Raw genomic sequence first — 27197 nt, forward strand, 5'->3', positions numbered from 1 at the left:
ATCTCAGAAGATAGTACATAGTCTTATTTATTTAACTTTTTTTTTTGTTTTAATATGAATTGCCAAGTTTGAAATTTCGACACTTCAATCATGAATTAGTGACTTCCAATGTGCTACTTTATGGGTGTGAGATTTTTTGACCACAAAATTAAGATCCATGCTTTAGATTTTAGAAATAATTTCAAGAACAATATATCTTAGTCATGACATATGACACCTGAACCAAATTTGGACGGTGGAAGGGTCCACCTAATATGAAATAACAGTTATGTTAATTTTTATTTATTTAAATTACATTAAAAATGTTAGTATTAAAAACTAATATATATAGTGTGAATTGCATTTCATATTTTATAATCAGTGTGCTACTGCTTGCACATAGTTTTGTTGTGGTTATTTGTAGTTGATAATCATCACAAGTTATGTCAATAGGAAATGGTGCATGTAATTAGGTTATGGAACTTAATTGTGATACACGTTACGTTTCATATTTTGGTTGGTGACGAGACACAGAAAAAAGATGCATATTAATAAAGGTTAGTAGTTGGTGAATTTAAGAGCTAACTATAATGCTATACTTACATGCTATGCTGTAAGGAAATTCTACTTTGAAAGGGATATTTCTTTTTCTTTTTCTTTTCCCCTTTTTAGGAGGCTGGTACAATTATTTAATTTTTTAATATAAAAATTAAATAAAATAACAAAACACTTATAATAAACATTAATTTGGATTATTAAAATTTTTAGGATTTTTGAAATATCTTTTTGTTCTATTTGAAAAAAAATAATTAATATTGTTAATATTAATAGTATTTTGTTAGAGAATTGTGATCGAACATGTGATAAAGTTTAAAATTTAACAAAATTAACAATTTAACTAACCAATAAGTATAGAATAATAATTTTAATTGACACTTCAAATATCTTCAATCAATTCTAAATTTTTATTTTACTAATGTAACTTTTATTTAATTGGAAGTTCTTCATATCCTTTTTTTTATGTGACTTTCATTTGCAGATTGGAATATTTCTCACCTCATTTCAGTTGTTCTTGTTCATGGAAAAAGAAAAAGATTTTCCCTTATGGAGTCTTGCATTGTAATTTTTCTTCAAATATACTTGTATTAAAGGTAAATATACCGTCGATCCTCGTAAAATAGAAAAGTTTTAGTTGCAAACTCCATAATAAAATTTATTTGATTTTGCACCCAAAAAAAGAAGTTTCTTCAATTTTCATTCCTCCAAAATTTATTTGATTTTTCTACTTATATTTTTTCTAAAATTTCCATCCCTATAATCTTGAAATTGCTATTTTTATCTCTCGTGGTCATTTTAGGGCATATAAACAAAATTCATTTTAGGGAGTAGAAAAAAATTGTATTACAAACTAGCATAACATCATAAACCAAAGTAGTTATCAAACATCACATGATACAAAATCAAAGAAAACCAAAAATAATACTTTCACAATTTTTAGGGATAAAACCAAAGAAAAAAAAATTGTACTAAAGAAGAAACTTTAGGGAGACCAAAATCAAAATTCGACCAAAATTATATTTAAAAAATATGAATGACACAACTTCTGAGTATATACAAACTAGAAGGCATGAATTAAAAAAGTGTACACAACAAACCTAACCAAACGAGAACCATATAAATACTTTAAATTCATAAATGATCTGCATGAACAATTTCAAATTAACATTCAGGTAAGACACAAAATATTACAAGACTAATTCTTTTCAAAATTTGTTCCAGGCTTGATGTATTCATTACATAGAATTTTCAATGCTTGGCTTGGATTGAAGATTTTATACTATACAGAAAGAATGAATGACTATAACTAAAATGAACACATAAATTCTAAGCAATGAGGTTCATTAGCATGACATGTTCATGTTGATATTCCATGATGAAATGCTTTCCCATGTTTAAGGACTATTTGCCGCCCCAGATGAAGTTATGTTCTGCCTCTTTTAGATATGAACATAATATTGAAGAATCCTACCTCGAAATAGACGGTGGCTTCGGCAATGTGCACATTTTTCTTATGCAAGTTTGTCAAAACCAAATGTAACCACCTCTTATTGATGACCACTTTCAGAGGCATTTCGGGAAATATTAGAGATTAACATCAATAATAAAGCATCTCAAAAGTATCATTACTCATCCCTGAAGCCATGCAGGTGATTTTTCAACTGTACAAGCTTTACACTTCCATCACCACCGCAGGTAAGAAAACCATGGGGAACAACTTGAATGTCCGTAACAGCAGCCTGCAAATATTTAAGCTAACAGTATTAGTGTGTGAACATTTTTGTCTCTGATGTACTATCTATTTGTTCTTAAATTGTTGGAGATTCATATCAATTAGTGTTATGGTCAAGATAGTCATTATAAGTGGATGGTAGCCGGCACTTCTTGAGCTAGCTTTTAAAGTTGAATTAGGTCCAAGTACAAATTATAAGATAGTATTATAACCTATTCTTGGCAAAATTCATTTTGCGAGTGTAGAGACGAAGGTATAGTTTTGATTGGTTTATGACTTATGAATGTGTATTTTTCGCTTAAGATAAAGTCCTTAAGCTTTTAGTTATTTATGGAGAAGTTATTAGAGAACTTTTAAAAAGTTGAGATGCAAAAGTGAGTTTCAGCTCATACGAGAAACTGTTATTTAAAAAACTCAGTTATTGTAAGATTCTTTTAATATTCTTTTTCGCCAAGGGATACTAGAGCATGGTTTGGCAGATTCAATTCAGTTTTTTAGGACTTTGGCATGACCCGCAGACCATTAAATGTTTTATAGACATTTCTCTACTAACCACTGCATTTATCTTCTTGTTTATGTGGATGACATGGAGATGGCCATATTGGTATTCAAGACCTCAAAAGGCATTTGTTTCAATACTTTCAGAGCAAGGACATGGGCCAACTAATATATTTCCTTGGATTTAACGTAGCTTAGTCAAAAAGAGGTGTTGTCCTCTCTAGCGGAAGAGTGCACTTCACATTTTTTAGGAGATGGGATGTTAGATTATAATCCCATTGACACATCTATGAATCCAAATACTAAGCTTATCTCCAGGAAAATGACTAATTAATGAGAATAGAGGTCATACTAATATTAATATTGTTGCACACACAGATGCAAATTGGGATGGATCCCCACATGATCAACAATCAACCTCTGGTTATTGTGTTCATAATACCAGAGGAATCATGTCTTAAGCAGCTATGATTCTCACAGCCATAAGACACTGGTGGTGTGTAGTGTTTGTTATACCTTAATAGTTAAAATAAATGAATTTGGTGTTAACTCATTCAAAAACAAAAAGATTTTGGCATTCAAATGTCAAAAACATTTACCCGAAAAACGCCGCCAAATCCACGAGAGCCGGATTGGAGAAAAGTGTGTTTTTCATGTATCTTAGACCAGTGATGTATTAACTTGGTGCTCTCAGCATCCCAGAGCTTGACATCTCCATCTGTGCTTCCAGTCAAAAACAAGCTGGTATTTGGGATGGTAGCTATTTTTGTGACACTCCCTAAAATCATAATTTTGTGCAGATTAATAGATAAGGAATATAACATAACTACCAATGCAGATAAGTTAAATTCTCTTTTACCTGAGTGTGCCTTTGGAATATACCAAAGCATCCCATCTACATTATGGTCCTTGTCATAAGACAAAGATGTGAGAGAGCTTTTTCCAATGCTATCGGAACGTTTGTTCCTTTTAGCCTTTCCAGTAGCTATATAGCGGAAGTCGTGAAGTCCAACATCACCACCTTTACCACCAGTCACAATAAGAGGGGAAACAGAACCACTTCCAAGATGATTGTCAAATACAGAAAGGGAGCGTGCACCACCTTCACAAGACGTCCAAAGGTTAGTACATTAAAAAAGGTGAACCAATTTTCCTAAATAAAACAGGCCATAAATCTTTCTTTTAAACTAAAATAATACATAATTATTTCTCCATCTAGCGAAGAAAAAAATTATGTTTGGACAGATTTTGTTTGATATAAAACCATTCATATCCTTCAATCAACAACTTAAGCTTTGAAGATGATTGGTTCATGACATGTTAGAAATGTAATAAAAATGTAAAACAACCGCTCAAGCATTTGGGAATGACATGCAAATATTCATTAATCTGTATAATTTAGAAATAAACCTTCATGACATAAAATGGAAGCTCGAGAAGTTGAAGGTGGAGCTAAAGTATCCCATATAACCACATTAACACTATTAGAACTATATCCAGCCACAGCTATTATTGATCCACTAGAGGAAAAGTACGTGACATCCCTGAAATCAAACATAAAATAGATTCGCAATTACATAAGTAAATTGAAACAAATAACATCTTTAGCAAGAGAAAATAATAATTAAACGCATCAACAAAACAAAAAGATACACTTGTAGAACTCCATCCTAAACATGATTCAGTTCAGAACAAAAAAGTACGTACGATGCCTGGCCATTAAAGCAGAGGGATGATTCTGTTGGACAAACATTGCTCCTTCCTCCTACCTCCAGCTGCCATGTGCAGACGGTCCCGTCCAATGCAGCACTGGCAAAACGGTGTCCAAAGTGGTCAAATTGTAAAGCTGAAATTGACGCAAGAGCATAAGGCGGAGGGACATTGGCAGCAGGCAGCACTCCATATGTAGCAGTAGCTTTGTCCTTATTGAACTGTATTTTATAAGACTCTTCATTAGCCATAAGCTCGAAATATTGACGATCAGTCAATTAATCAACTCACTAGAGTAATCGAGATATTATTAGTCATGTATTATATACACATATCCTTTTCTGAACCCCCCCTACACCCTCCCCCGCAATGATGACACGGAGTTCAAGCGTATGACCTCTTGGAAAATATCAAATGATTATAGAATGTATATAGGATGATAGAAAATTCAATTTTTATTCAGTCTTAAAATCAAATAATCAAACAAGGATCCATATACAAAAGAACCTAGTTTAACAAATCATTAACTCAAGCAACACCTTCCTCCTTAGTGACAAAAGAATAGTATATGCATGAAGTGTGAACAGGAAACATGTAACCATAAGGACAAAATCGGCATTCAAAAAACAAAAGAAGAAATCATTTGATGACAAAAAGAGGCACATTTACAATTCTTTATATATCTACAATCACATCTACCATAATGAATGTACAGAAACTAAAGATTTTCTTACCTCCCACAAGTAAATGTGTGTATTGCTTGAACCAACCAAGAAATAAGGCCTCATTGGATGACTAGAAAAAGCCCTGGTACTTGTATTCTCCAAAGTAGCAGGTGGATCAACAAAATCTTCAAAGTCTTGTTGAGTTTCCCAACCCAGTCCAGAGGCACCAATACGAGCATAACCTAGCGCTCCTAATGCTCCACCGCCTGTCAAGTCTCTGCTAGGCCAAGCTGAAGAACCCATACCGACAGTTGCTCCACCGAGACCGAGGTGTACCCCTTTCTTGCTCCCAAGGCCAACACCAGGAGAAACACAAGTAGGAGCAGGGGTGGATTCTGAACCTGCCCATCCATTTTGTGGCCAATCGGCTTTGGTCCACAAAAGGTCTGCTTCACTACTAAAAGGAATCCCATCTTCCAAGTGAAAGAATACTATACCCTGAATTAGATAAGAGGAAACATGACATTTACACGCTTCTCAGTAGATTCAGATGATGGATGATAAGATTTCTGTAATGTCGGTTTGAATGAAATAAAATTTAACATAAAGGTTCTAAGAGGTAGACTATGAGAAAGACTAAGTTTAATCATAAAATAATTATAAATATAGTTATAGACAATAACGATACATATCGCGATTACAATCACAAAAAAATACTGCATCAATATCGTTATTTACCAATTATGTTGGTGCATTGGCCACTGCTTGACAAAAAAAATCTGAAATTTGGTAAACATGTACATTGGAAATATAAATATCCCAAAATTAGCTTCTTCATAGTTCATATCCTATATCGTACTTATTGAGGAATTATTGGCCACTACTTTGATACCATGTGAATTATTGAGGAAATGATCGTTTCATTTCTTGAATCAGAATGCTTACAATTCTGGTTTAAATACACCATGCCCTAGTCTAAGAAAAAAAAATCAGAATTAAATAGGAGGGATTTACTGTACATTGATATTCACTACAGCTGTCCTATTAATTACAGAATAACCAGTCAATAAATGACTTGGCGACTGACTTCTTGTTCTGCCAATTTAAGGTTAGGTTCCATTGGTGTATCTGTTGGCCTGCACCCTAACATTCCTGTTTCTTCCAATAGGTCTAGCACATATTTTCTTTGGGATACGTAGATTCCATGTTTGGAACGAGCAATCTCCATCCCAAGAAAATATTTTAGGTGTCCAAGGTCCTTGACCTCAAATTCTTTAGCTAGAAATCTCTTGAGTTCTTCTATCTCTTTGCCATCATTGCCTGAGATTATGATGTCATCCACATAAAAAATAAATATTGCCACCTTTCCTTCACTAGAATGTTTGACAAACATTGTATGGTCAGTTTGGCATTGAGAAAAGCCGTGACCCTTAACAACTCGGGTTAGTACTTCAAACCATGCCCGTGGGGATTTCTTAAGACCGTAAAGGGATTTCTAGAGCTTGCATACCTTGCCAATTGTTTGGGGAGTTTCTAGGCCAAGTGGTATTTTCATGTAAACATCTTCGAGTTCACCATTTAGAAAAGCATTCTTGAAGTCCAATTGGTGTAAGGGTCAATCTAGATTTACAGCTAAGGAGATAATGACACGAACATAATTTAGTTTTCCAACTGGAGCAAATGTTTTTTCATAGTCCACCCCATATGATTGGGTGAACCCCTTTGCCACAAAGCGGGTTTTGTACCTATTCACACTCCTATCAGCATTGTGCTTTATGGAGAAGATCCATTTTCACCCAACTGGTTTTTTTCATTCAGGCAGCTCCACAAATTTCTATGTTCCATTCATGTCCAATGCTTTAATTTCATCTTCCACTGCAGCCTTCCATTCAACATGTTATCCAATGTGGTGATGAAGGCCTTGTATTCTTGTGACAGATTTCTATGAGATACATAATTGCCAATTGGATGTTGAGTGCATGATCTCACTGCTTTCCTCACAGCAATTGGTAAGCTAAGATCATTCTCATTTAGACCGCAATTATCATTAGGCTCAAAAACAATATTACCTGGTAGAACTTCTAAATTTGAATTAAGTTTAGAAGTTTGGATTAGCCTTCGAGATGTGCAGATTTCTTCCTCCTTTTGAGTTTTCTTCTTCCTTGTGTACACCAGTAGTTCTTTTTCTGGTTTTGCCTCAGATTCGGTTGCAGGTTCTGCTGTTTCTCCAGTCACAAGGTCAATTTCTGATTTTACAACTTGCTGTTGTATGGAGGTCTGTTCTGCTTCTAAAAAATGTTGTAAATTATGTTGTTGCTGCTGCAAATACTGCTCCATTTCATGTTGCAAATGTTGTTCTATTTCCCAAGGTTGGGATTCTGCTATGTTTTGTTCTCTATCCCCCTGAAGGCCAACTTTGGGGTAGAAATGTTGATTTTCAAAGATTACATCCATGGAATGGTAGATTTTTTGCTTATGGGGAAGTAGCACCTGTATCCCTTCTTATTTGGTGGGTATCCTAAGAATATGCATTGCAGGGATTTAGGCTCTAATTTTCCTTTGTTAGACTGGTTGTCATGCACAAATGCAATGCAGCCAAAGACTTTGGGAGGAATGGATGAAAGAATTTAATGTGTGGGTAAATGGATAGAAGGGTTTAGCAAGGGGTTTGGAACTTGAGGGATTTAGAAGGCATTTTGTTTATTAAATACGATGCTGAAAGGACGGCTTCCCCCCAAAAATGATTTGGTACGTTAGCTGATAACAAAAGGGACCTAGTAACTTCCATGAGGTGCCTATTTTTCCTCTTGGCAATACTATTTTGTTGTGGCGTGTTCACACAGGTGGTTTGGTGAACTATTCCATGCTTGAGAAGGTGAGATTTTACGGAATAGTGATAGTATTCACGAGCATTGTCAGTTTTTAGGACTTGGATTTTGGTTTGGATCATATTGTTGAAGTTCTCAAAGATTGCTCCCACTTCAGTTTTTTCTTTCATAAGGAACACCCAAGTAACTCGTGTATTATCATCTATAAAGGTCACAAACCATTTTGAACCAGTTATGTTCTTAACACGGGAAGGTCCCCAAACATCACTATGGACTAATCATAATGGTTGGGATGGTTAATAAGATTGAGGAGGATAATGGTTGCATGAGTGTTTGGATAATTGACAGATTTCACATTGAAACAAATTTGAACTTTTATTGCATAGAGAAGGAAACATTTTTTCAAGGTACATAAAGTTTAGATGTCCTAAACGTTAGTGCCATAGCATGACAACTTTCTCTAGGTTTTCACCACTTGATAGAGTAACATAGACTGAATTATTTACTCTCTTCTCACTAACTTGAAGGAAGTAGAAACCTGCACATTTCTCAGCATTGCCAATCTTCCTCCGCGAATCCAGATCCTAAAATTCACATAGTTGAGGCAAGAATTTAGTGAAACAATTTAGATCTTGAGTCAATTTACTTATGGAAAAAAGGTTGCAATCCAACTTTGGAACATAAAGAATTGAGTTAAGAGTAATGTCCTTGGAGTTAATAACTGAGCCTTTACCAATCACTTTTGTTTTTGTGTCATCTGCTATTCGTACCATAGAATTGTCATTGCATGGGGAATATTCATCAAATAGAGTGATATCCCCAGTCATATGGTCTAAGGCTCCCGAGTCTACAATCCATGAGTTAGATATTCCCTTGTCCACAAAATAAACACATGAGGAATTACCTTTTTGGGCCAAGGCAGCAGTTGAGTGTGTGCTAGAGTTTTGAAGGGATTGTTTAAGCAATTTTTGCAACATCTCTATTTGTTCCTTGCTGAATGGACTTGGTTCAAGGTGCTGGGGCTGCCAACACTTTGTCTCCTTCTAATGTGGCAGCATGGGCGCGAATGTCCTTGCTCTTAGATGGTTTCCATGACCCAACATGTTTCTTTGGCGTGGCCTGATTTTTAGCAATAATCTCACCATCCTCTAGATTTTTCGTAGTTTCCTTTCATAGCCAAGGTTGAACCTTCATTAATGGAGCTTTGATCCGTGCTTCAAAGCATGACTTTCCTTCGGCTCTCTTCTGAAAATACTTCTCAGATGTTGGGCAGAGGTTTGGTTCCAAGGATTTTTCCTCTTACATCATCTAGATTCTTGTTCAAGCCAAGGAGGAAGTGGTATATTTGATTTCTCTCCACCAGTTTTTTGTACTGTTTGCTATCTTCAGGGCATTTCCATACCATATCCTCACAGTATCCAACTGTTTCCAGTAACGGGAGAGGGTACGGTAGTAATCAGTGACTGTTGTGTCTCCTTGTCGCAGGTAATGTAGGAGACTCTTGATCTCAAATATGGCAGAAGTATTATCAGTATTTGAGTATGTCTCCTTGGCAGCGCTCCAGATCTCAGTTGCAGTGTTGTAATACATGAAGTTTTCACCTGTTTCAGTGGTCATTGAGTTCAGTAGCCATGTCATGACTAAGTTGTTCTCTAGCTTCCACTTTGAGTAATCGGGGTCCTTTTTCTCTGGCTCTTTTGCATCATCAGAGATGTAATCTTCCTTCCCTTTTCCATGAAGGAAGATCCGAACAAATCTTGCCCATTAAGTGTAGTTTTGGCCATTTAATTTGTATTCAGTGATGGGTATAATGGTGTTTTCGATCAGGCTGGTAATTGTGGAAGTTCCAGCTACCATTTTAGGGTTTGGGTCTGTGACTGAACTGCTTTCTTCAACCATGGAGTAATGATGTTTTTCACATGGAGTAATGATGTTTTTCACTTGAACCAGAATGATTACAATTCTGGTTTAAATACAGAATGCCCTAGTCTAAGAAAAAAAAAATCATAATTAAATAGGAGGAATTTACTGTACAAGGTCCCTTGATATTCACTACAGCTATTCTATTAATTACAAAATAACCAGTCAATAAATGACTTATTCTCACCCACAATTTGGAATCCAACATATAACAATTACAATCACAATAAAATATTGTATCAATATCGTTATTTACAAATTATGTTGGTGCATTTGCCGCTGCTTGACAAAAAAAAATGTGAAATTTGGTAAACATGTACATTGGAAATATAAATATCCCAAAATTAGCTTCTTCATAGTTCATATCCTATATCGTACTTATGTGGATCACAGGTACACATTGGAAATACTTGCCAATGGTACAGCTCAGGAGATATCAGAGACCACAATTGCCTCACGATATCCTGAATAGCTTTTTTAGATATATATTTGTAACACGGATTCTATTTTCTTTCTGGTCCCCTATCACTCAAACAGATATGTAAGTTCAAAGTTACTATGCTAGCTGTGCGTAACCCAAGTTACTATGACTATGCTTATAATTAAACGGAAGCCTGATATACTACTCTTAACAACATGAGAAGAATAGAGTAAATATCAAATGACAGCTTCATAACTGTCAAACCTATTTTTACGAAGACATGATTCATGAAAGGGAATAAGATGATCATTTTTACAAAAATAAGGATGTCAAACTTATAGAAGTTAACGAAATCGGATAAGGCACTAAACCTTTTGAAGATAGACAGAAAAATGTTACGCATCTACTTTAAGATGTTAGTATACATGAACTTCATAGCTAACTTGTAAAAAATAAAACCATCCAAAGCTTCATAATGACAGGAAATTAAGAGGACAAACCTTCCGGTTGCTAGCAACTGCAGCTTCATGTTGATTGGTTGAGTTTATACACAGTGCCTGCTCAAACATAGCATCAATGTTAGTCTTATATATGCATATATATATCGCCATATGAAAATGATCAAATAGAAACTTTAACCACCTCCAAAAGTTCTCCATTTCTCTTGTAAATTTCTCTGGGATTCTTAAAGTCTTCAATATTTGCACAAGTTATATCTTTCTGGTTAGATCTTGGAGAAGCATGACCACTTGGAGACATTCCTTTAACAGGAGATCCTGCTTCATGATTAGCAGATATTTTGCTAACTTTGCATTCATCATGCTGTGAGTCATGAGTATTTTGCAATCCTGTCATAATTGTATACAGGTCATTCCATCCTTTAGTAGGCTTATGGTCCAAATCCTTTGACCAATTGAGTTTTTCTTGTGCAAAGCAGTCGCGTATCAATTTGGGATCAGCACAATGATCCCATAAAAACTGATGAACGAGAGAGTTATCTTTCCTGTTCACCAATTCCGAAACATCCAGGTTTCCATTCTGATTGGATTCTGATTGACTTGTCTGTTTTAACCATTCAAGAGTCATAACATTTGAATCCTTCTCCAATTTCTGCCACAGAAATTCCGCATGTTGTTTAACATGATAAGAAGAAATGTGAGTAACTGTTGTTGTCAGTAAATCACATAAGCTAAATGTGACTAATAGAATCTGCTCTGGCAAGCTGATACTATCAGAATCCATATTTTTGGGAGAAGATGCAGATTCCCTATATCTGTAGAAAGAACCAGATAATTTCTCATCTTCAAGTTTAGCAAGAACCAAATTCAAATTAGATATCATGAATCTAGACATATGCTGCCACAAGCAGGTCCCTAGAATCTTCCATCTTTCATCATCAGGAACTGGACACTTTATATCTGCACCTATTTTATCCTCTGCACATTTGGATACTTGAAGGTTTTTTATATTAGTTATGAAAGAATTTTGAGCCAACAACTGTGCAGCTTCAGGGATAAGCTTCTTCAGATTCACCATATCAACCTCATAAGGATTACAACCATCAGGTGCAATCAAGAAAGATTGCACCATAAATAAAAGGGCTTCTGCGTTTCTACGAAGCCAAGCTAATGAAAAATGTAAATAATATTCAAATAAATCAAGGATTTCAAGATGCTTCTCGACAAGATCTTTGCTAATATACCTCAATTGACTCCTCAAAACAGCTCTTAAATACCACAATGAAACGAAAAGACCTTCAAAGTGACATTTTGAAGCATCCAAAAATTTAGATGTAATATCAGTCGATGCTCCTTGCTCAAGAGTTGAACTCTGTTGAGAATATTCCATTCCGCAGGCAGAAAAAAATCTTGAATACAAAAAGGAGATTTCTTCTGCAGTTTTAAAGAGGGGTTTGAACTGAGAATGAGATAACTCGGAAACATCAAATATATCACTCTTCTTTTGAGACAGTTCTCCTAGAGTGCTTCCATCTGTAACATCATACCCAATGTACCATAGTCCATAATGGCAAAGTAAGAGTAAAATCTGCAGAGATAAGGGGAAATGGAAAGAGAGTGGTCACTGTAAGCAAGGTAGTTAAAATCGAGAATTTTACGCAAAATCGGAAAGTATAGCACGGTCGCACATACACAAAAGAGGAACAAAATTGGAATAGGAAAGCATACCATGCTGATCAGATGGCACGGAGTCAATAAAAACTTCTGTTCCAATAGATCAAGCCCTGTATATAACTTTTGTTTAAAATTTTCATTTGATTTCACATATAGTATCAAGTACTCTTCAGAATAAGAGGCTTCTCCATCGGGTTCTGTGAAAGTGTCAGGCCAACTTGGATGCTCTCTTATTAGTTTCGATAAGTAGCAAAGTGACAAATTCAATTTAACATGAAACTCCAGATGCACAGATACATCAGCAGACAACCAGTTAGAGGATTTTCTTGGCAAAGGCTTTAATGTACTGGACAAAACATCGTGCCTGTCACCCAATTCATTATCTTGATCTGCAGTCCCAAGCATGCTCAGTGAAGATGAGATATACTCCAATGCCTCAAGCTTAAAACAAGAGAACATTAAAAATGATTAAGAACCAGAAACATAGGTACACTTATGGATATAATGTCACATTTCGGCATTGTACTGACACACGTGACACGTGTAAATATCAGCATGCACATAAATCAATTTGATTGAATAACAAAACCAAGTAAAAAAAAGGATTATAGAGTTGATTAACGATTCTCCGGATTATTTTTACTAAGCATCTGGCTAGGAACTTGGAGGAGCACATAAATCATCTGCACCAGAGAATCTTCCCAGAAACAACAGGTAGACACATTTACATGAAAAAGGCATAAGAAACATACCGCAAAAAGGAAGACAAGAATCTCTTCTAAAAGGATAACTCTATAAACAACGTAATAACACACTAACTTTTCCATTTTCAAAATTAAAAAAATACCACATGTATATTGTTGAAGAATCAAGAAAAATCAGATTTGATTCTCGTTTATTTTATATTATTCTATTTATTTTAATTTTATGATTCTGTCATTATTACTCAGTATTACTATTGTAATTATTTTTCTTATATAAACAGCTTAGGGCTGTAATAATAAAATATGAAAGTATTTTTCCTTTTACTTTATTCATATATAAAGCTATTGAAGGTACAACACATATTTATTGCATATGACAAACATATTGGGCAACTACACAGCTATCATGTCAACCAGCCTAAGATAAACACAGCTCAAGACACATTTAACAAATAGTTGAAGTTTAAACATAATAACTTGATTTGGCTAGATATTAAGCATATTCATTTTCAAAAGAACAATTACCAAAATCAAATAGTTGTGCAATGCGTAAAATAAACTTACAGGAATACCGCATCTTTTTAGGGCAGTAACTGTCATCAAAGTTGCCCACCTTAAAAGGATGGCAGAATTTTGCTCTCCTACAGCATTCCGGGTGGTATTCTTTGCTGCAAGCATATGGCAATAAAAACCAACAGTAGGGTCCATAAAAGAACCAGAATTGGACATGATGGAGGACTCTGGAGCCACAGTGTTCACTGAAAACTCTAGCATTCTATGAAAAGATTGATAGTAATTACCCATTTCCCACTGCAAAACAAGGAGAGCTAGTTACAGTTACGACCAAGTATGAAAAAAGCCATTACAAGTAGATGATAACAAAATGTTTTACAGATAAACAAATGCAAGCATTTTGGTCACCTCAAGAAGGCTAGCCAGCCAGTAGTCTCCTCTATCGATTGCAGACGGAAATATATACTTTGTAATTAAGTGACGCTCCAATGGTCCACCACGGCCCTCAACAAGGCAACAAATGACTAGTGCAAGCTGTTCGTCCCCAAGGTTCTTAGCACAAACATTTATAGCAGAAGAATTATCACCTCCAAGCATAAAGAAAGCAACAGCCAATTCCAGCTGATGCTTTCCCAATAAGACATAAGCATTTTTTAAAGCAGCAGCTTTATTTTTCTCATCCTGTAATCAACTTATTATTATAAGCATTTTAACACCATAAACATTATAAAACAAAAGCATGCTAGACAAGGAAATTTAACATTTGCCTACTCCATATTAAAAAAAAAAAAAACAAATTTACAAAACTTTATCAGTCTAATTAGTAGTCCTTTGTTGGCTTAATGAAAGAGCTATGAAGCACTCACACAAACATGGACACCGGACTCGACTCCGACACGTTGACACCGATAAAAATTTGAGAAATGGAAAAAACTGAATGTAGTACATGTGTCGGTGTCAAACACCGATTCGTGTCGGGCACCGGACATGCCTCCAATCTGAAGTGCCGGTACCACACAGTGAAGGAGTCATCCAAAAAAATCACTTCTTGCAGATGTGCTGTCAGACAATTTACCTGAAAATTACGCATGAGAAAACTCACTAAAGGCTTGTCCTTCTCATCCCTACTGATTTTGAAAAGGCCAGCTAAAACTTGAATTCTGTTCAATGCAATATACAACAATGCACAATCCTTGGGATTTTTGTTCTTCAAATACTGTGCTCTTGCTAATTTCTCCATCTAAAGTTAAGATGAATAATGAAAGTATTTAAGCTGTCTGAATTGGAAAAAGAGTAATAAACAACAAAATATTTTGATGTACCCCATCTGTAAGACCCCTTTGTAAATTTTTTTGTCCCTTTCCTATAAGACCCCCCTCCAAATTACAAGATGCATTAATCACCTTTTCACAAAAATACCCCCAATTAAATGAACAGAATTAAAAGACTAACCAATTCTCTCTTTTAATATATGAAATATAATTTTGGAAAGAGAATGTATATTGTTGACAAATTTAATGTAAAAATAATTTTTCTTAATTCTTGTGCATTGGCCAAGAGGGTTTTATATACAGGGACAGAGGTAGTAATCCGATAATAATCCACAAATGATAATCACATAAACATCGGGTATATCAGCAATTTGTAAAATTAAAGTTTTTCTTCCACATGCCAATTTTTCAAAGCTAATAGAAATCCCTGGTTTTCTTGCAACATTATGCAATCAGCATAACCTAGAAGGCTATTATTTCAAGATTTTGTTTTTGCTTATTCCCCATATAGAACACGGAGAAGAATGCAAAATAGAAAAGGACCAAGCATTACCCTTGCACGCAATTGAGGTATGCTAGCATACCAAAAGCCCATACCCAAAGCACGCATTTCTTGCCACGATGGTTCATTGGGTATGACAGAACCAAATAAATTTTCTACAGAATCAGAGTGGTAAGCCCATACGAACAACCTGGAGTTAATGATCATCTCTTCGACAGATGCAGCTCTAGCAAACTTTCTTCGAAAAAGCAGTTGCTGATACCTTAGTGCAACCCAAAACCTGTTATCAAAAGTTTAGAAACCGCATCACTATCATATATAAAAGAACAACCAAATACACATCATGTCCCACCATCACTGCCACATGTATTTTTAGATATATATAAATTATCATCTAAGTCCATATTTCATAATTCCCATCTCCACTGGCTCTCCATAGTTTCACTGTTCGACAGCCATTTATCTAATGAATTTGACATGTAAACAATGATTTACCGGTCATTGAATCTCCATTTTCTATATATTAGATGATTCCATAAGCATAGTATTAGTATATTCTTAATGGTTGGTATTTGCAAGAGAAAGTTTTGGAAGATACTGATGATGAATAAAGTAAATTTAAAAATATCCCACTCTCGGTGCTAGAAAAATCAGAAGGCAACAGGAAAAACTATATCAAACAGGAAGATTTAACAGGAAACCATTAAAATATTGAATAAGTGGAATAATACCTTCGTCCAGGTTCATCAAGACTTTGATATGCAGAGGACGAGTCTGGATTACTAACTTCACTGAGCAGATCAATGATTGAGAGAATCTCTGTCCTCTCTATGTTGATCAAATGTGATACATCAGGAAAATTCTCTAAGTATTCAATAAAGCCATTAAGTTCAGATCTAGTAGAGGTAGAACTGCTTTTATTTTCAGCACTGGAATCTGAATGATAAGGAAACTGGATCAAGCTACTTTGAGTCTGAGAAAATGAATTGATTGAAGCAACGTCCCCACTCCAATTAAATCCCTTATCTTGTGAACCTTTAGACAAACGGCCTTCTAGATAATGTGACAATATGATACTTGGAAGACCATTCTTTTTGGTGATCTGTCTCTTTTTAGGATCATTATTAGAAATCAAGCATTCAACAAAATGCTTAACAGCTACATATGCACGTTTCCAGTTGCCTGAAAAACATTGAAAAAAACAATAATGTGACATGAAAAAGATGATATAATTCCCATCACATGTAATGTTGCCAATAGTTGAAAATAGCAGTTTGTTCAAATTCCACTAGACTACATGCTATAGTGCCTGCTATAGCAGCTATTTGACAATACTTCGTACTAAATAGCATATTGCAGAACAATAGCAATTTGTAACGCTATAGTAAATTCGATAAGTCATCAGTCATCCTGAAAGAAAACAATTTATTCAACGATTACCTGAACTTATATTGGTAAGAAGTACATCAGGGTGATAAGTAGGCAAAGATCCACTAATCAGCTCAGCTACTTCTAGGATGCTCCACAAACCAACCTTGTTAAGGAGTTCATGCTTTAATTGTTCCTTGGCCAGAAACAAGCTATTGTGTAGGTTATTGTCCTTCATATTATTTGTGATGGACTGCTTGGAACCACAATCTGCACTACTGTCTCCATTTGAAAGCTCTCCGAAAGCACCAGTGTCACAATCAGTAAAAACTGCAGAAATGATGTCTTCATATGCTTCACAGTCACAAGAACGAAAATTACTCTTTTGCTTTTTATCCACATGGAACAACCAATGACTAAATATACTGAAGTAATTTCCATGAATCACCACTGCAGCAGCCCCAGGTCCCCATAAGAAATCATTTATTGGAAGGGAAGTTTGAGCAAATGCAATGTGAACCCATACATTTAATTTCGGAAAATTTACTGAGTTTGACCAAGTCAGACAGTCATAACGCTTCCGAGCATATACTTGCAATTCATTTTGCAAACAAACTCCAAGCAAAAACTCACCAGTCCCTAAAGTTAACCACTTGAGAGTAATAACATCACTTTCAAGCTTTAGTGTATCTTCTAAAATAAAAGTCCCTGCAATAATCAGATTTACAGCATCCCATATATGGACAGTATTGACATCATTCAAATCGGTTCTTTTGCAGAATGTAGCAACTTTCTGACCACAATTAGTAAAACATATACCCTTGACAGGGCCATCATGTGCAATAAACATACCCACAAGCTCCCATGGCAAGTGTAGGGCCAATGGATTGCCACGGTTACTTTTCCAAAGTTTCAAGCTACCATCAAAGCAGCCTGTGGCCATGATATATGCCGGGCAGTTGCTACAAAGATCATTTGTAAAGCCAAACTCCTTTTGTCTGTGACTCAGGGTGCCAGGATCCGCCACTGCAAAACTAGCAACCAAATCATTGGAACTCGGAAACTCGGACGAACATGGAATTACAGTAATGCAATATCTTTTACCAGCAAATGTACTTTCAAATGCCCAAACACTGTTGTCATCAAGGCTTTTAGCATCAAAATTACATTCACAACAGCTTGTCGATATGTCAAAGGAGTGCAAGTTAATTTCCCATGATATGGCCTGAAATTTCCCCGTCCAAATTGCCAATAGCATAATTTTATTATTACGAAATGTTTTACTACATGTAGAGTTCAAAGGAATTGCAAATATATCGCACGGGCCATGCTCGTAAGGACCATGACCAGTGAAGGGAATAGTGCATAGATAGTGACATTCGATGTTTTCTTCTTCAGTTCGACTAATATTGAGTATGAAGCAATCAATCCCCCTGGTGTGTCCCATAAAAAAAACCAGTTGCTCATCAAGTATTGAAGGTGACCATGTCAAGCTTGTATACAAGGAGCATGAGTTTTGAGTTGCAAGCTTTCCACAGAGTTCCCAAGCAGGAACCAATGTTGGACATCCCAGAATAGAGTTTGAAATATTAGAAAGCGACCAAAAAAGAAGCAGTCCATTAGAATCCAGAGAAGCAGCAACTTGAGCTTCGAAAATACAAGGATGAGTTGAAACCTTCAATATTTTCCCACTGTGTCCATCTAAGTTTAAAGACCCGCCATTTAAATGGGACGACATTTCATCTATTTTACTGTTACCGAGGGAGTTCTCAACAGCATCACATATTTCTTGAACACGGAAAAATGACCAAACTAAGGAATTACAAGGTAAAAGCTGAAGTGGAGAGAATAAACTCGGTGGACCAGACAAGGAGTTTCTTGATATAATGACTTTATGCAGAAGTAATGCGTTTTTAAAATCAGATGAGTCAAACTTATAAATATTTTCTATGTCGTGGCTCCGGAGTTCATGTTTCCTCCATAATGTAACTCGAGGGAATCTCAGTGGAGAAACATCATCAAGACAGTGGACAGCCCAAAAGCTAAGCAACATTCCAGGACCAAATCCAACTAACCAGTCACATTTTCTAACATCGTACTCAAATCCTTCTTTTGAAAACTTTTGTTTGTCTCCTTCATCACTGCTTCTAAATATCCCCTCGATTTCCGTCCCCCATGTCACAAATATATCCGAACCAAGAATTCCATTTAAACACTGATTAATCTCAATAACAGCAACAACACAAAAAGAGCACCCAATGTTCTTCCCAGCCCTCTTGGCCTTTCCATTATCAATCTCACTCCATAACCTTGCAGTTCCATCTAAGCAGCATGTCAGTAATACATTCCTTTTTGAATAGCTACCATATCTATTTGATAGCCTTCCACTAGATGGTCTCCATTGAACCATCACAACAGGTAGAGGATGCTGTAGTTCGGCTTTCGAATATTCAGATAGTCCATTTCTCTGACTTACTAATACGCATTTGCTTACTTGACTGATGAAGGACCCTTCAATCTGTTCTTTACTAGGATGTGCGGCAGTTGCTGAAGGGCCCTCGATAGACCAGGTTGCACTTACAAGTGTTTGGGGCAGATCTGCTTTAAACTTCCATGCGATTTCCCAACATCGGTTACTCTTTTTCCAGAAAACGACTTCCATTCCACCCGAAACAATTCCATCCCCTGATCCTGTCCATCTGATGGTCTCCACTTTTGTACGTTGTACAAGCACTGCATTCTGGCTCCAACAAAAAGAACCTGAATATGAGTGACAAGATTGTGTTTTTAATATATAATAAAACTAATCAAATATGTGCTCACTTTTCTGTTGTAAATTTTCTGTCTTTTCTGAAAAGAGTAAAGACTGAACATATTAGCAACAAGAAAGAAAGAAGTGCAAGAACAGGGGATAAGATTTTCAGATGTCCTCCTAGGAAAAAAAATAAATAAATAAAAAATACAAAAAAAGAATACATGTAACCAAAGCTTGCTACTGTCTTTTCATATCTAAACCCCTCCAAAATAGACATTACCCCATTCTCCAGCTTTTATTCTAAACAATATACAGACTTAAAATATTTCATAATTTATAAGTAGTTGAGTTAGCTCTGAACTAAAACTTATCCAAAAAGGAAACCTTTTAATATTAACTAAAGAGTTTAATAATCATATACTGTCAGCTTTACACTAACATCCAATGAGATGCCTCTATTTTCCATGTCATACACACATACCATAAATGTCAAAATGCAGTTACAAAAATGGTTTGATGTGACAAAAGAATAGATTTACATTGAATGTCAGTGTAAAAGTAATGCTCCCTCCATTTCAAAACGAGTGTCACTTTAGCAAAAAAAATTGTTTCAAAATGAAAGTCATTTTCAATTTTCAATGTAACTTTAACAATTCTTTTCCAATTGTACCCTCCAAGCCCAATCAATACTATGTACACTACTTCCAAAGAATTAATTACACTTTACATTTATGATAGTGGAAAATACACCAATAATTAATAAGGATAATTTGGTAAAATGACTATCATCTTTCTTCTATTTACTACATTTCTTAATATGCACAAAAACCTTAAACGACTCTGATTTTGAAACGGAGGGAGTATAAAACTAGTTTACACCGAGAGTGCATATCCTATGAAATCTTAATTGAATGCTCACTTTCTGAAAAACATTGGTCAAAGAATTCTCAAAAGTCAAAGCTAACTCAGTCTAGCTGGGAAGATATCCATGTTTTTTAAACTTCCTCCAACCCATCTTCCCTTAATTTTCAGAATAGAGGGAAACACAATAGTAAGAAATCTGTGATTTCAAAAATACTCAAAGTTTTCACTCGAGAACCATCCTTCCTGGCCAATAGATGTATACGCTACAAACAGCTCTTTACTACCTACTATGTAGGAAGGACCAAGAGAGGACTTACAGCTGAGTTCACATAAAATGATCGTAACTGTCTCACACAAACTTGTAGAACTATCTTCATCTATTTTTTTCGACAAAACTTGTAGAACTATCTTAATTAATAACAAGGGATTTTTCTCTGCCAAGCATAAATTGCTAAAACCCCAACATCACCCTCAAAGTAGTTATAGCGATTCCTATCAAATCATCCAAAATCCACAAGAAACTTATATCACCTTCAAGGCATTGAAATCTATGCCGCACCACACTTCATATTGAAAGCATGTTCAGTGACCAACACACATGTCATTGTCCGACACTATGTCAGATGCCCGACATGTGTCGGTGTCAACAACATCAGGGTTCAGACACACGTGGTTATATTCAATCAAATTCATTTTCTTAACTATTAATAGTGTCTACATATCAATGCCAGTGTGGTGTTTGTGCTAGGTTGCATTGGATAATTGAACTTAACTAAACCCAAACACAAGTAATTACCCCAAATTCCCAAAACTTATCAAAATTAGAGATTTATTCATTATTTCATAAATTAAACTGAAAAGAAATCAAATAGAAAAAGCAAAAAATAAATTTAAAAAATCGAAACTTTGAGTTACCTTTAGACGTGACAGAACCATGATTGAAAACCCAGATGCAATTTTGAGCAGCAGCAGCAAGTTGACCGGAGGAAGGTAATTGGGGGGACCAAGAAACAGCGGAAACGGGGGAAGAATGATGGGATGAAAGTTCAAAGAATTGACGAAAAATGGGACCGATTCGTGTTTGATGAGTGGAAAGAGGAGAAGGGAAATGAGTGATAACGAGAATTGAAGAAGCTCCATAAGCGATCCATGAGTAACCTGCAAAGTTAGGGAGGAAATCGATTGATGAATGGGAGAAAGTGGGAGCGGGTGTTACTATGTCGGATCTGAGGAGACGGAGGGGAAGATTATGATCCATTATGGTTTTCATGTTTGGAGAATGTGATGAGGTTGTTTCTTTGTCTCTGTGTGTTGTCATTGTTTTTCTATGTTGTTTGTGTTTCTCTGTTTCGAGGAAGAAGAGAAGAAAGGAGAAGCATAGCGTTAATCCACTCAGTTCTACTGAAAACTTTCATCTTTTATTTTGGTAATTTTTTATTTACTTTCTATGCAATTTGAGTGTAAAAAAATTCCATAAAAATAAAAATACATATTCAATACTTTAAAACATCAATCATTTAGTTTCTAACATAGAGGGCACGTAGATATATTATTAAATAATTTGGATGGTATGGATGTATTTGTATATCTCACAATGTTAGTGACCATGAGTTCATCACTCTTTTCACTGGTGAACAACTGCTCAATCACTATTTTACTAAGACTTGTTTAGAAAAATATGAAAATCACTTTTTTCTCTTCTCTTTTATTTTTATTTTTGTTGATAGTTACGGTGTCTTTCAATACTCTCTTCAATCTTAGATTCATCTCTACTTAAATAAAGGAGATATATTATGGATTAAAATATTTAAATCTTTCTCCATATAAAAAAAAGTTCAATATCCAACATCTTCTTCACTTAAAAGAAAAAACGCAATAATATCAAAATCTATATCAAAAAAATATATTAGTGTTAATGAGAAACTTATATTAATATTATTATCCACCCAACACGTCCAAAAGTCTTTACTAGTTGAGAGTACCAAAAAATTATTGTTATATCAAATGAATGTGTTAAATCAAGGGCTTGGGTATTGAGGGATATGATAGTGACGAAGTCAAGTTGAACGATTTGGGGCCGGAAGAGGGTTTAAAGTGACAGGGCAAAAAGAGGCCGGTGATGGTTAAAAAAAGGTAAGCAACAAGGTGATAACTTAAGAATGAATTGTCCCTTGTCTAAGAGAACATAGTAGGATGGAAAAATAAACTCTATTAAAATTTAAAATTTGGTTAAATTAATTAATGTTATGGACATTTTTGTCCCCGATTATCAAATGGATCATTTTAATTTCTTAAAAGATTAATTAAGCTATTTTTTTTCTTCAAGAACCACTTTTGGTTTTTTATGTAGAGTGTATAAAGTCTACTCAACCTCACTCTATACAAGTTGGTTTTATGTGATTGAGTTATATTAAAATATTTGATTTATATATGTATCACTTTGCTTTCCTAGTTTGCAATGATAAACTTTTTTTATTGGAAAATTGAGAAACCACATTATGAAGAAAGTTTAGCAGCAATTAACTAGTTAACTAATGTTTTGTACATAAACAAAGGATTGTTTACTCAGAATCTAATGTTAAACTTCAGAATCAAGAAAAACAGTTGAAAAATAACACAATCAGCTAGAAACAAGATAAATGGAACATAAACTTTCCTTCACATAATCATCACCATTCACTTCCTTCTCTTTCTCCTTTTTCCATTAGATTTAAATTATGTGAAACTATCTTTACTTTTAAAATATATTGAAGCAAGGAAACTTCTTTAGTCTAAAACATTCACAAATTCTTAAAAGTGCAAAACAAAATAAACCACATTTTTCTTTCTGTGGTAAGAACAAGACCTCTCTAAGTTCTAAAACTAAATGCACCCCATCTCCTTCTTCCTTCCTTCTTCATCTTCAACGAGTTCGAATCTATAAGGTTTTCAAGAGATTTTCCTTTTCTATTCCGAACTCTTCCCGCTTCTTTCAAAAGTTCAAACAATCTTTTCTTTTCATCATCAACATCTGGATTTGCAGTTCCAAGTTTTTCTTCTCTCATCTTTAGTATGTATTCCAATATTCGAATAGCATCTTCAACTCTATACAAAATAACATTGAAGAGAATTATTTTCATCCACCAAGAAGCCATCATCGCATCATCATATCTTAGTATATGCCAATAAATTCCATATTTCACGGATCACAATTCACGTAATCACTGATCTAGACCGTCAGATCAAGATCAAATGACTCGTGTGATGTGTCTGACTTGTATTTTAGACTCATTTACCAAAGTTTGAATGTAAACTAGATTACATGACAACGTCAAATGCATGATTCTCTAACTATAGAAAATTCGGTAACTTAACAATACAAGTGCAAGCAAATACATTAGTAAACAAAAGAAGAAGAGAATTGTTTACCTTCCCAAGGCATCGTAAGTCGCAGCTAGGTTGCTATATACACCAAGAGTGTCCAAATGATAGGTTCCACACTCCCTCTCCAAGATCTCTCTAGCTTCTTCAAAATGTGTAGCAGCCTCTTCTATTTTATAGAGTTGAACACATGCCAAGCCCATCTGGTTCAACACAAATCCGAAAAAAGCCGACTTCCTCTCCCCGCCAGCTCTCAGCTTTGTAACGGAACTATCAAAAGATTTCCAAGCATCGACATGCCGACCAACCATGTAGAACATTACTCCCATTTGAGCTTCTATTCCTGCCACTGTCCTATATTGTCCAGGGATACCCTCCAATAATTTCACCGCCTTTTGCAAGAGCTTCAGCGCCTCCTCGGGCTCATTAAGCGCTTCGTAGATTGCAGATATTTCAGTCAATCCACTTGCAATCTCACCAGCAGTTGTTCCAGGCACAGGTTTACTGTAAATTCTTAATGCATTTTCACAATAGGATGTCGACTCTCGTAATTTTCCTGTCTTGTAGTAAAGATCAGCAAGGCGAATGTAGACTAAAGCAACAGAACTGTGATTTTCACCTTTGGTGGATTTGAACACTGTCAGTGCTTTCTGATAGGAGAAAACAGCCTCGTCAAACCGACACAGCGACAAGTAAATATCTCCGATGCTAACATCAATAGCTGCAATCTCATTATCTTGTCCGTTGGCAATCATTGACATGCTGGCAAGGACAAGGTGCTCAAGTGCTGGTTCATAGTCTCCCTTTGCTTCACATATAAGGGCCATGAGACGTCGGTCGGCTGCTTCAGCTAGGGAAGCTGGCGAGCAATGCTCCCTATGAATTTCCAGTGTTTTCTTGCAGAAGTGTTCTGCCTCATCAAATTGCATGGCTTGAACATGTGCTTCCGCTAAGTACCTGCCCTTCAAGGAAAACAATTAGTCAGGAAAATTTTCAGCACCTTATCACATAAATGTCCTAATGCAAGTAATAATTAATTAACAAATTAAATAGATAGGTATTATCAACTTTTCTCATGTCCATCACAAGATAGAAATAATATATTGTTTCCAAGAAATAACAATTGAGTTTGAATATCCATTCTCAAATCAAGGGTGTAGATTATTAAAAGATGATTTGGTAAAGGTGTAAAGTGAGTCGACTAATCTCAAATCAATGGATGTGATCAATTAGTACATATAAATACATGTATTTTTAATGCAATGAATCTTGAATATTGATATGTCCAAGGACGTGGGGGACACCATAGTAGCTTAGTTCCAAGAAAGTTCAGCCCATATAATGCTTCTATGATTCAGAATCTGCAACCATTTACCATCTCCAAATTCAAGTAGATTCCAAAGCCATTACATGGCTCAAAGCCACATAGTAGTCAACAATAGAGTATCCAACACAACAACATTTTATATTATGAATGATTGTACATAATTGGATGCTTGGTAGAAACCGCGAACCAAATATAAAAATCAAAAAGTGCACAAAATCGAATTTTGTTAAATGTTTTTGCATTTCCTTTTACAAAAATCACTTGGTTCAGATTTCATATTAATATTTTAATCCTTGAATCATACAATTTTTTAAAAAAAATCACATGACCAAACATGTATTAATGGGACACCAAACCAAAAGAAAAGTACAAAGAACCATTCATTATCAACAAACATACAAAAGTCCATACACAAACATCAACCATCATCCTTATCCTCATCTCTTTTTTTATTCACCATCAATATAAAATTAGCTATTATGTCTTAAGTGGCACTTATGCATAAAAATATATGGAAAAGTAAACATTACATTAAGAAAAGACATGTTAAGGGTCTTTTATTGACTTAACAAAGTCTAAGTGTTAAATGTACCTGCAAGTTTCAGCAACTCTTGGATCAGACTTACCCAAAACATCAATTTGAATCTTCAAACCCGATTCATAACAGAAAATGGATCTATCCAACATTCCAGTCATAGAATAAGTATCACCAAGTTGCATATACCCACAAAATTTCACCATACCAACACCAGACCCATTTTCAACATCCAACATCAAAATGGACCTTTCCAATTCCTCAATAGCCTCATCCAACCTCCCCAAACTACTATAAATAGCAGCCACAACATGAAGACACGTGGCAAGATCCACACCCGAACCCGAAACCCGTTCAAACGATTTCGAAGCCCGAATAGCATAATCCAAAGCCTTATCAAGATTCTCACTGCCACAAGCTATGCTGTCACGTGCCATCTTCAGAAGAAATGGACCCAAATCAGGGTTTTCTAGTGAAGTTTCGTCTGTGATTATTGTCTTCTTGATTGTTTTCTTCATCGCCGGTGATGTGTTACGGTGGTCGCCGGTGACGGTGGTTTCATTTTGCGGCGGTTCACGGAGGAAAATACCAAATGATTGCATTTTATGTGGGGTTTTCACTGTTAACACTGTCATGGTTGAAAATTCAATACCCAGTTTTCAAAATTGAAACTTTCTTCATACCCATGATTCAAAATTGAATCTTTTAAAATGGGTTAATTTTCTTTTGTAATTTGAGTGCACCCATTTTTCAATTCTTGGTTTTGACTGAAAAAAGAAAAACTTAACTTTTTATTAGCTATGGCATGTGTGTATATATATATATATATATAATGAAGAAGTGTTGTAGAAGAATGGAATGGAATTGAATTGAGTATATAGAGAGGGAGTGAGAAAGAAAGAAGAAAAAAGAAAAAAGGTGGAAGAGAAATGGATTAGGGATGGTAGTAGTGGAATGTTGCTTGGAAGAGACGCATTGTAATGATGGAATTGGGATACTTTAATTTGAGGACAAGCTTCACAAGAAAAAAAGGCAAGAATAGAGTTACAAACTCCATGATTTTTTTTTTCTTTGGATTGAATTTGGAGTTTAAGAAAAGTTTATGTTATTCAATTTCTTATTCTATGTTTCGTTTTTATAGTTACATTTTCTTTCTTCTGGTAAGACAGTGCAGGACGAGTTGTTGGATGCTACGGCCTACACGTTCTTTTCCTTAAACCTAATTCATTAAGTAAAAATATATATTTATTTATTTAAATTGATGGGAATACATGAAAAACAACAAAGTTTAATATCGATAAATTTGAAAAGGGGGAATTGTGATCAATGACGTTTATAATATAAAATGATAATATATATAATTGTGATAAAAATAAAATTATCGGTTATGTTTTTGAATATAATATGTAGCAATGACGGTTAAACTATTAATTGAATATGTAATATGTTATGTAGCAATGACGTTTAAACTATTAATTGAATATGTAATATGTCGAAGCTTATGATTCAATCTGAAGCAAATAAAAATTATAATAAGATAAAAAATCAAACAATG

The 27197-nt window shown here is 35.1% G+C and overlaps 2 protein-coding genes across 3 annotated transcripts; both read right to left on the minus strand.

Moving 5' to 3' along the window:
- Positions 1-1635: 1635 nt before the first annotated feature.
- LOC101490119 (uncharacterized) lies at positions 1636-21824 on the minus strand. Of its 2 annotated transcripts, none has more exons than XM_004510599.4 (16): positions 21336-21824; positions 16874-19541; positions 16165-16615; positions 15485-15713; positions 14736-14900; positions 14069-14341; positions 13712-13957; positions 12498-12884; positions 10954-12357; positions 10812-10868; positions 5212-5640; positions 4475-4698; positions 4178-4311; positions 3627-3869; positions 3367-3545; positions 1636-2276 (listed from the first exon to the last, which is right to left on the minus strand). In XM_004510599.4, the coding sequence occupies exons 1-16, from the start codon at positions 21558-21560 to the stop codon at positions 2163-2165; spliced, it is 7428 nt and encodes a 2475-aa protein (XP_004510656.1). In that variant the 5' UTR covers positions 21561-21824; the 3' UTR covers positions 1636-2162. The 2 variants fall into 2 exon arrangements, with proteins under 2 accessions (XP_004510656.1, XP_004510655.1); XM_004510598.4 differs by having other exon boundaries at positions 16874-19561.
- A 1200-nt stretch (positions 21825-23024) lies between these two features.
- Positions 23025-26798, minus strand: LOC101489796 (protein KINESIN LIGHT CHAIN-RELATED 1-like). The gene is made up of 3 exons (XM_004510597.4): positions 25700-26798; positions 23829-24737; positions 23025-23504 (listed from the first exon to the last, which is right to left on the minus strand). The coding sequence occupies exons 1-3, from the start codon at positions 26275-26277 to the stop codon at positions 23270-23272; spliced, it is 1722 nt and encodes a 573-aa protein (XP_004510654.1). The 5' UTR covers positions 26278-26798; the 3' UTR covers positions 23025-23269.
- Positions 26799-27197: the final 399 nt, after the last annotated feature.

This window comes from Cicer arietinum, chromosome 7, assembly GCF_000331145.2.
Source record: "Cicer arietinum cultivar CDC Frontier isolate Library 1 chromosome 7, Cicar.CDCFrontier_v2.0, whole genome shotgun sequence".
Taxonomy (NCBI): domain Eukaryota; kingdom Viridiplantae; phylum Streptophyta; class Magnoliopsida; order Fabales; family Fabaceae; genus Cicer; species Cicer arietinum.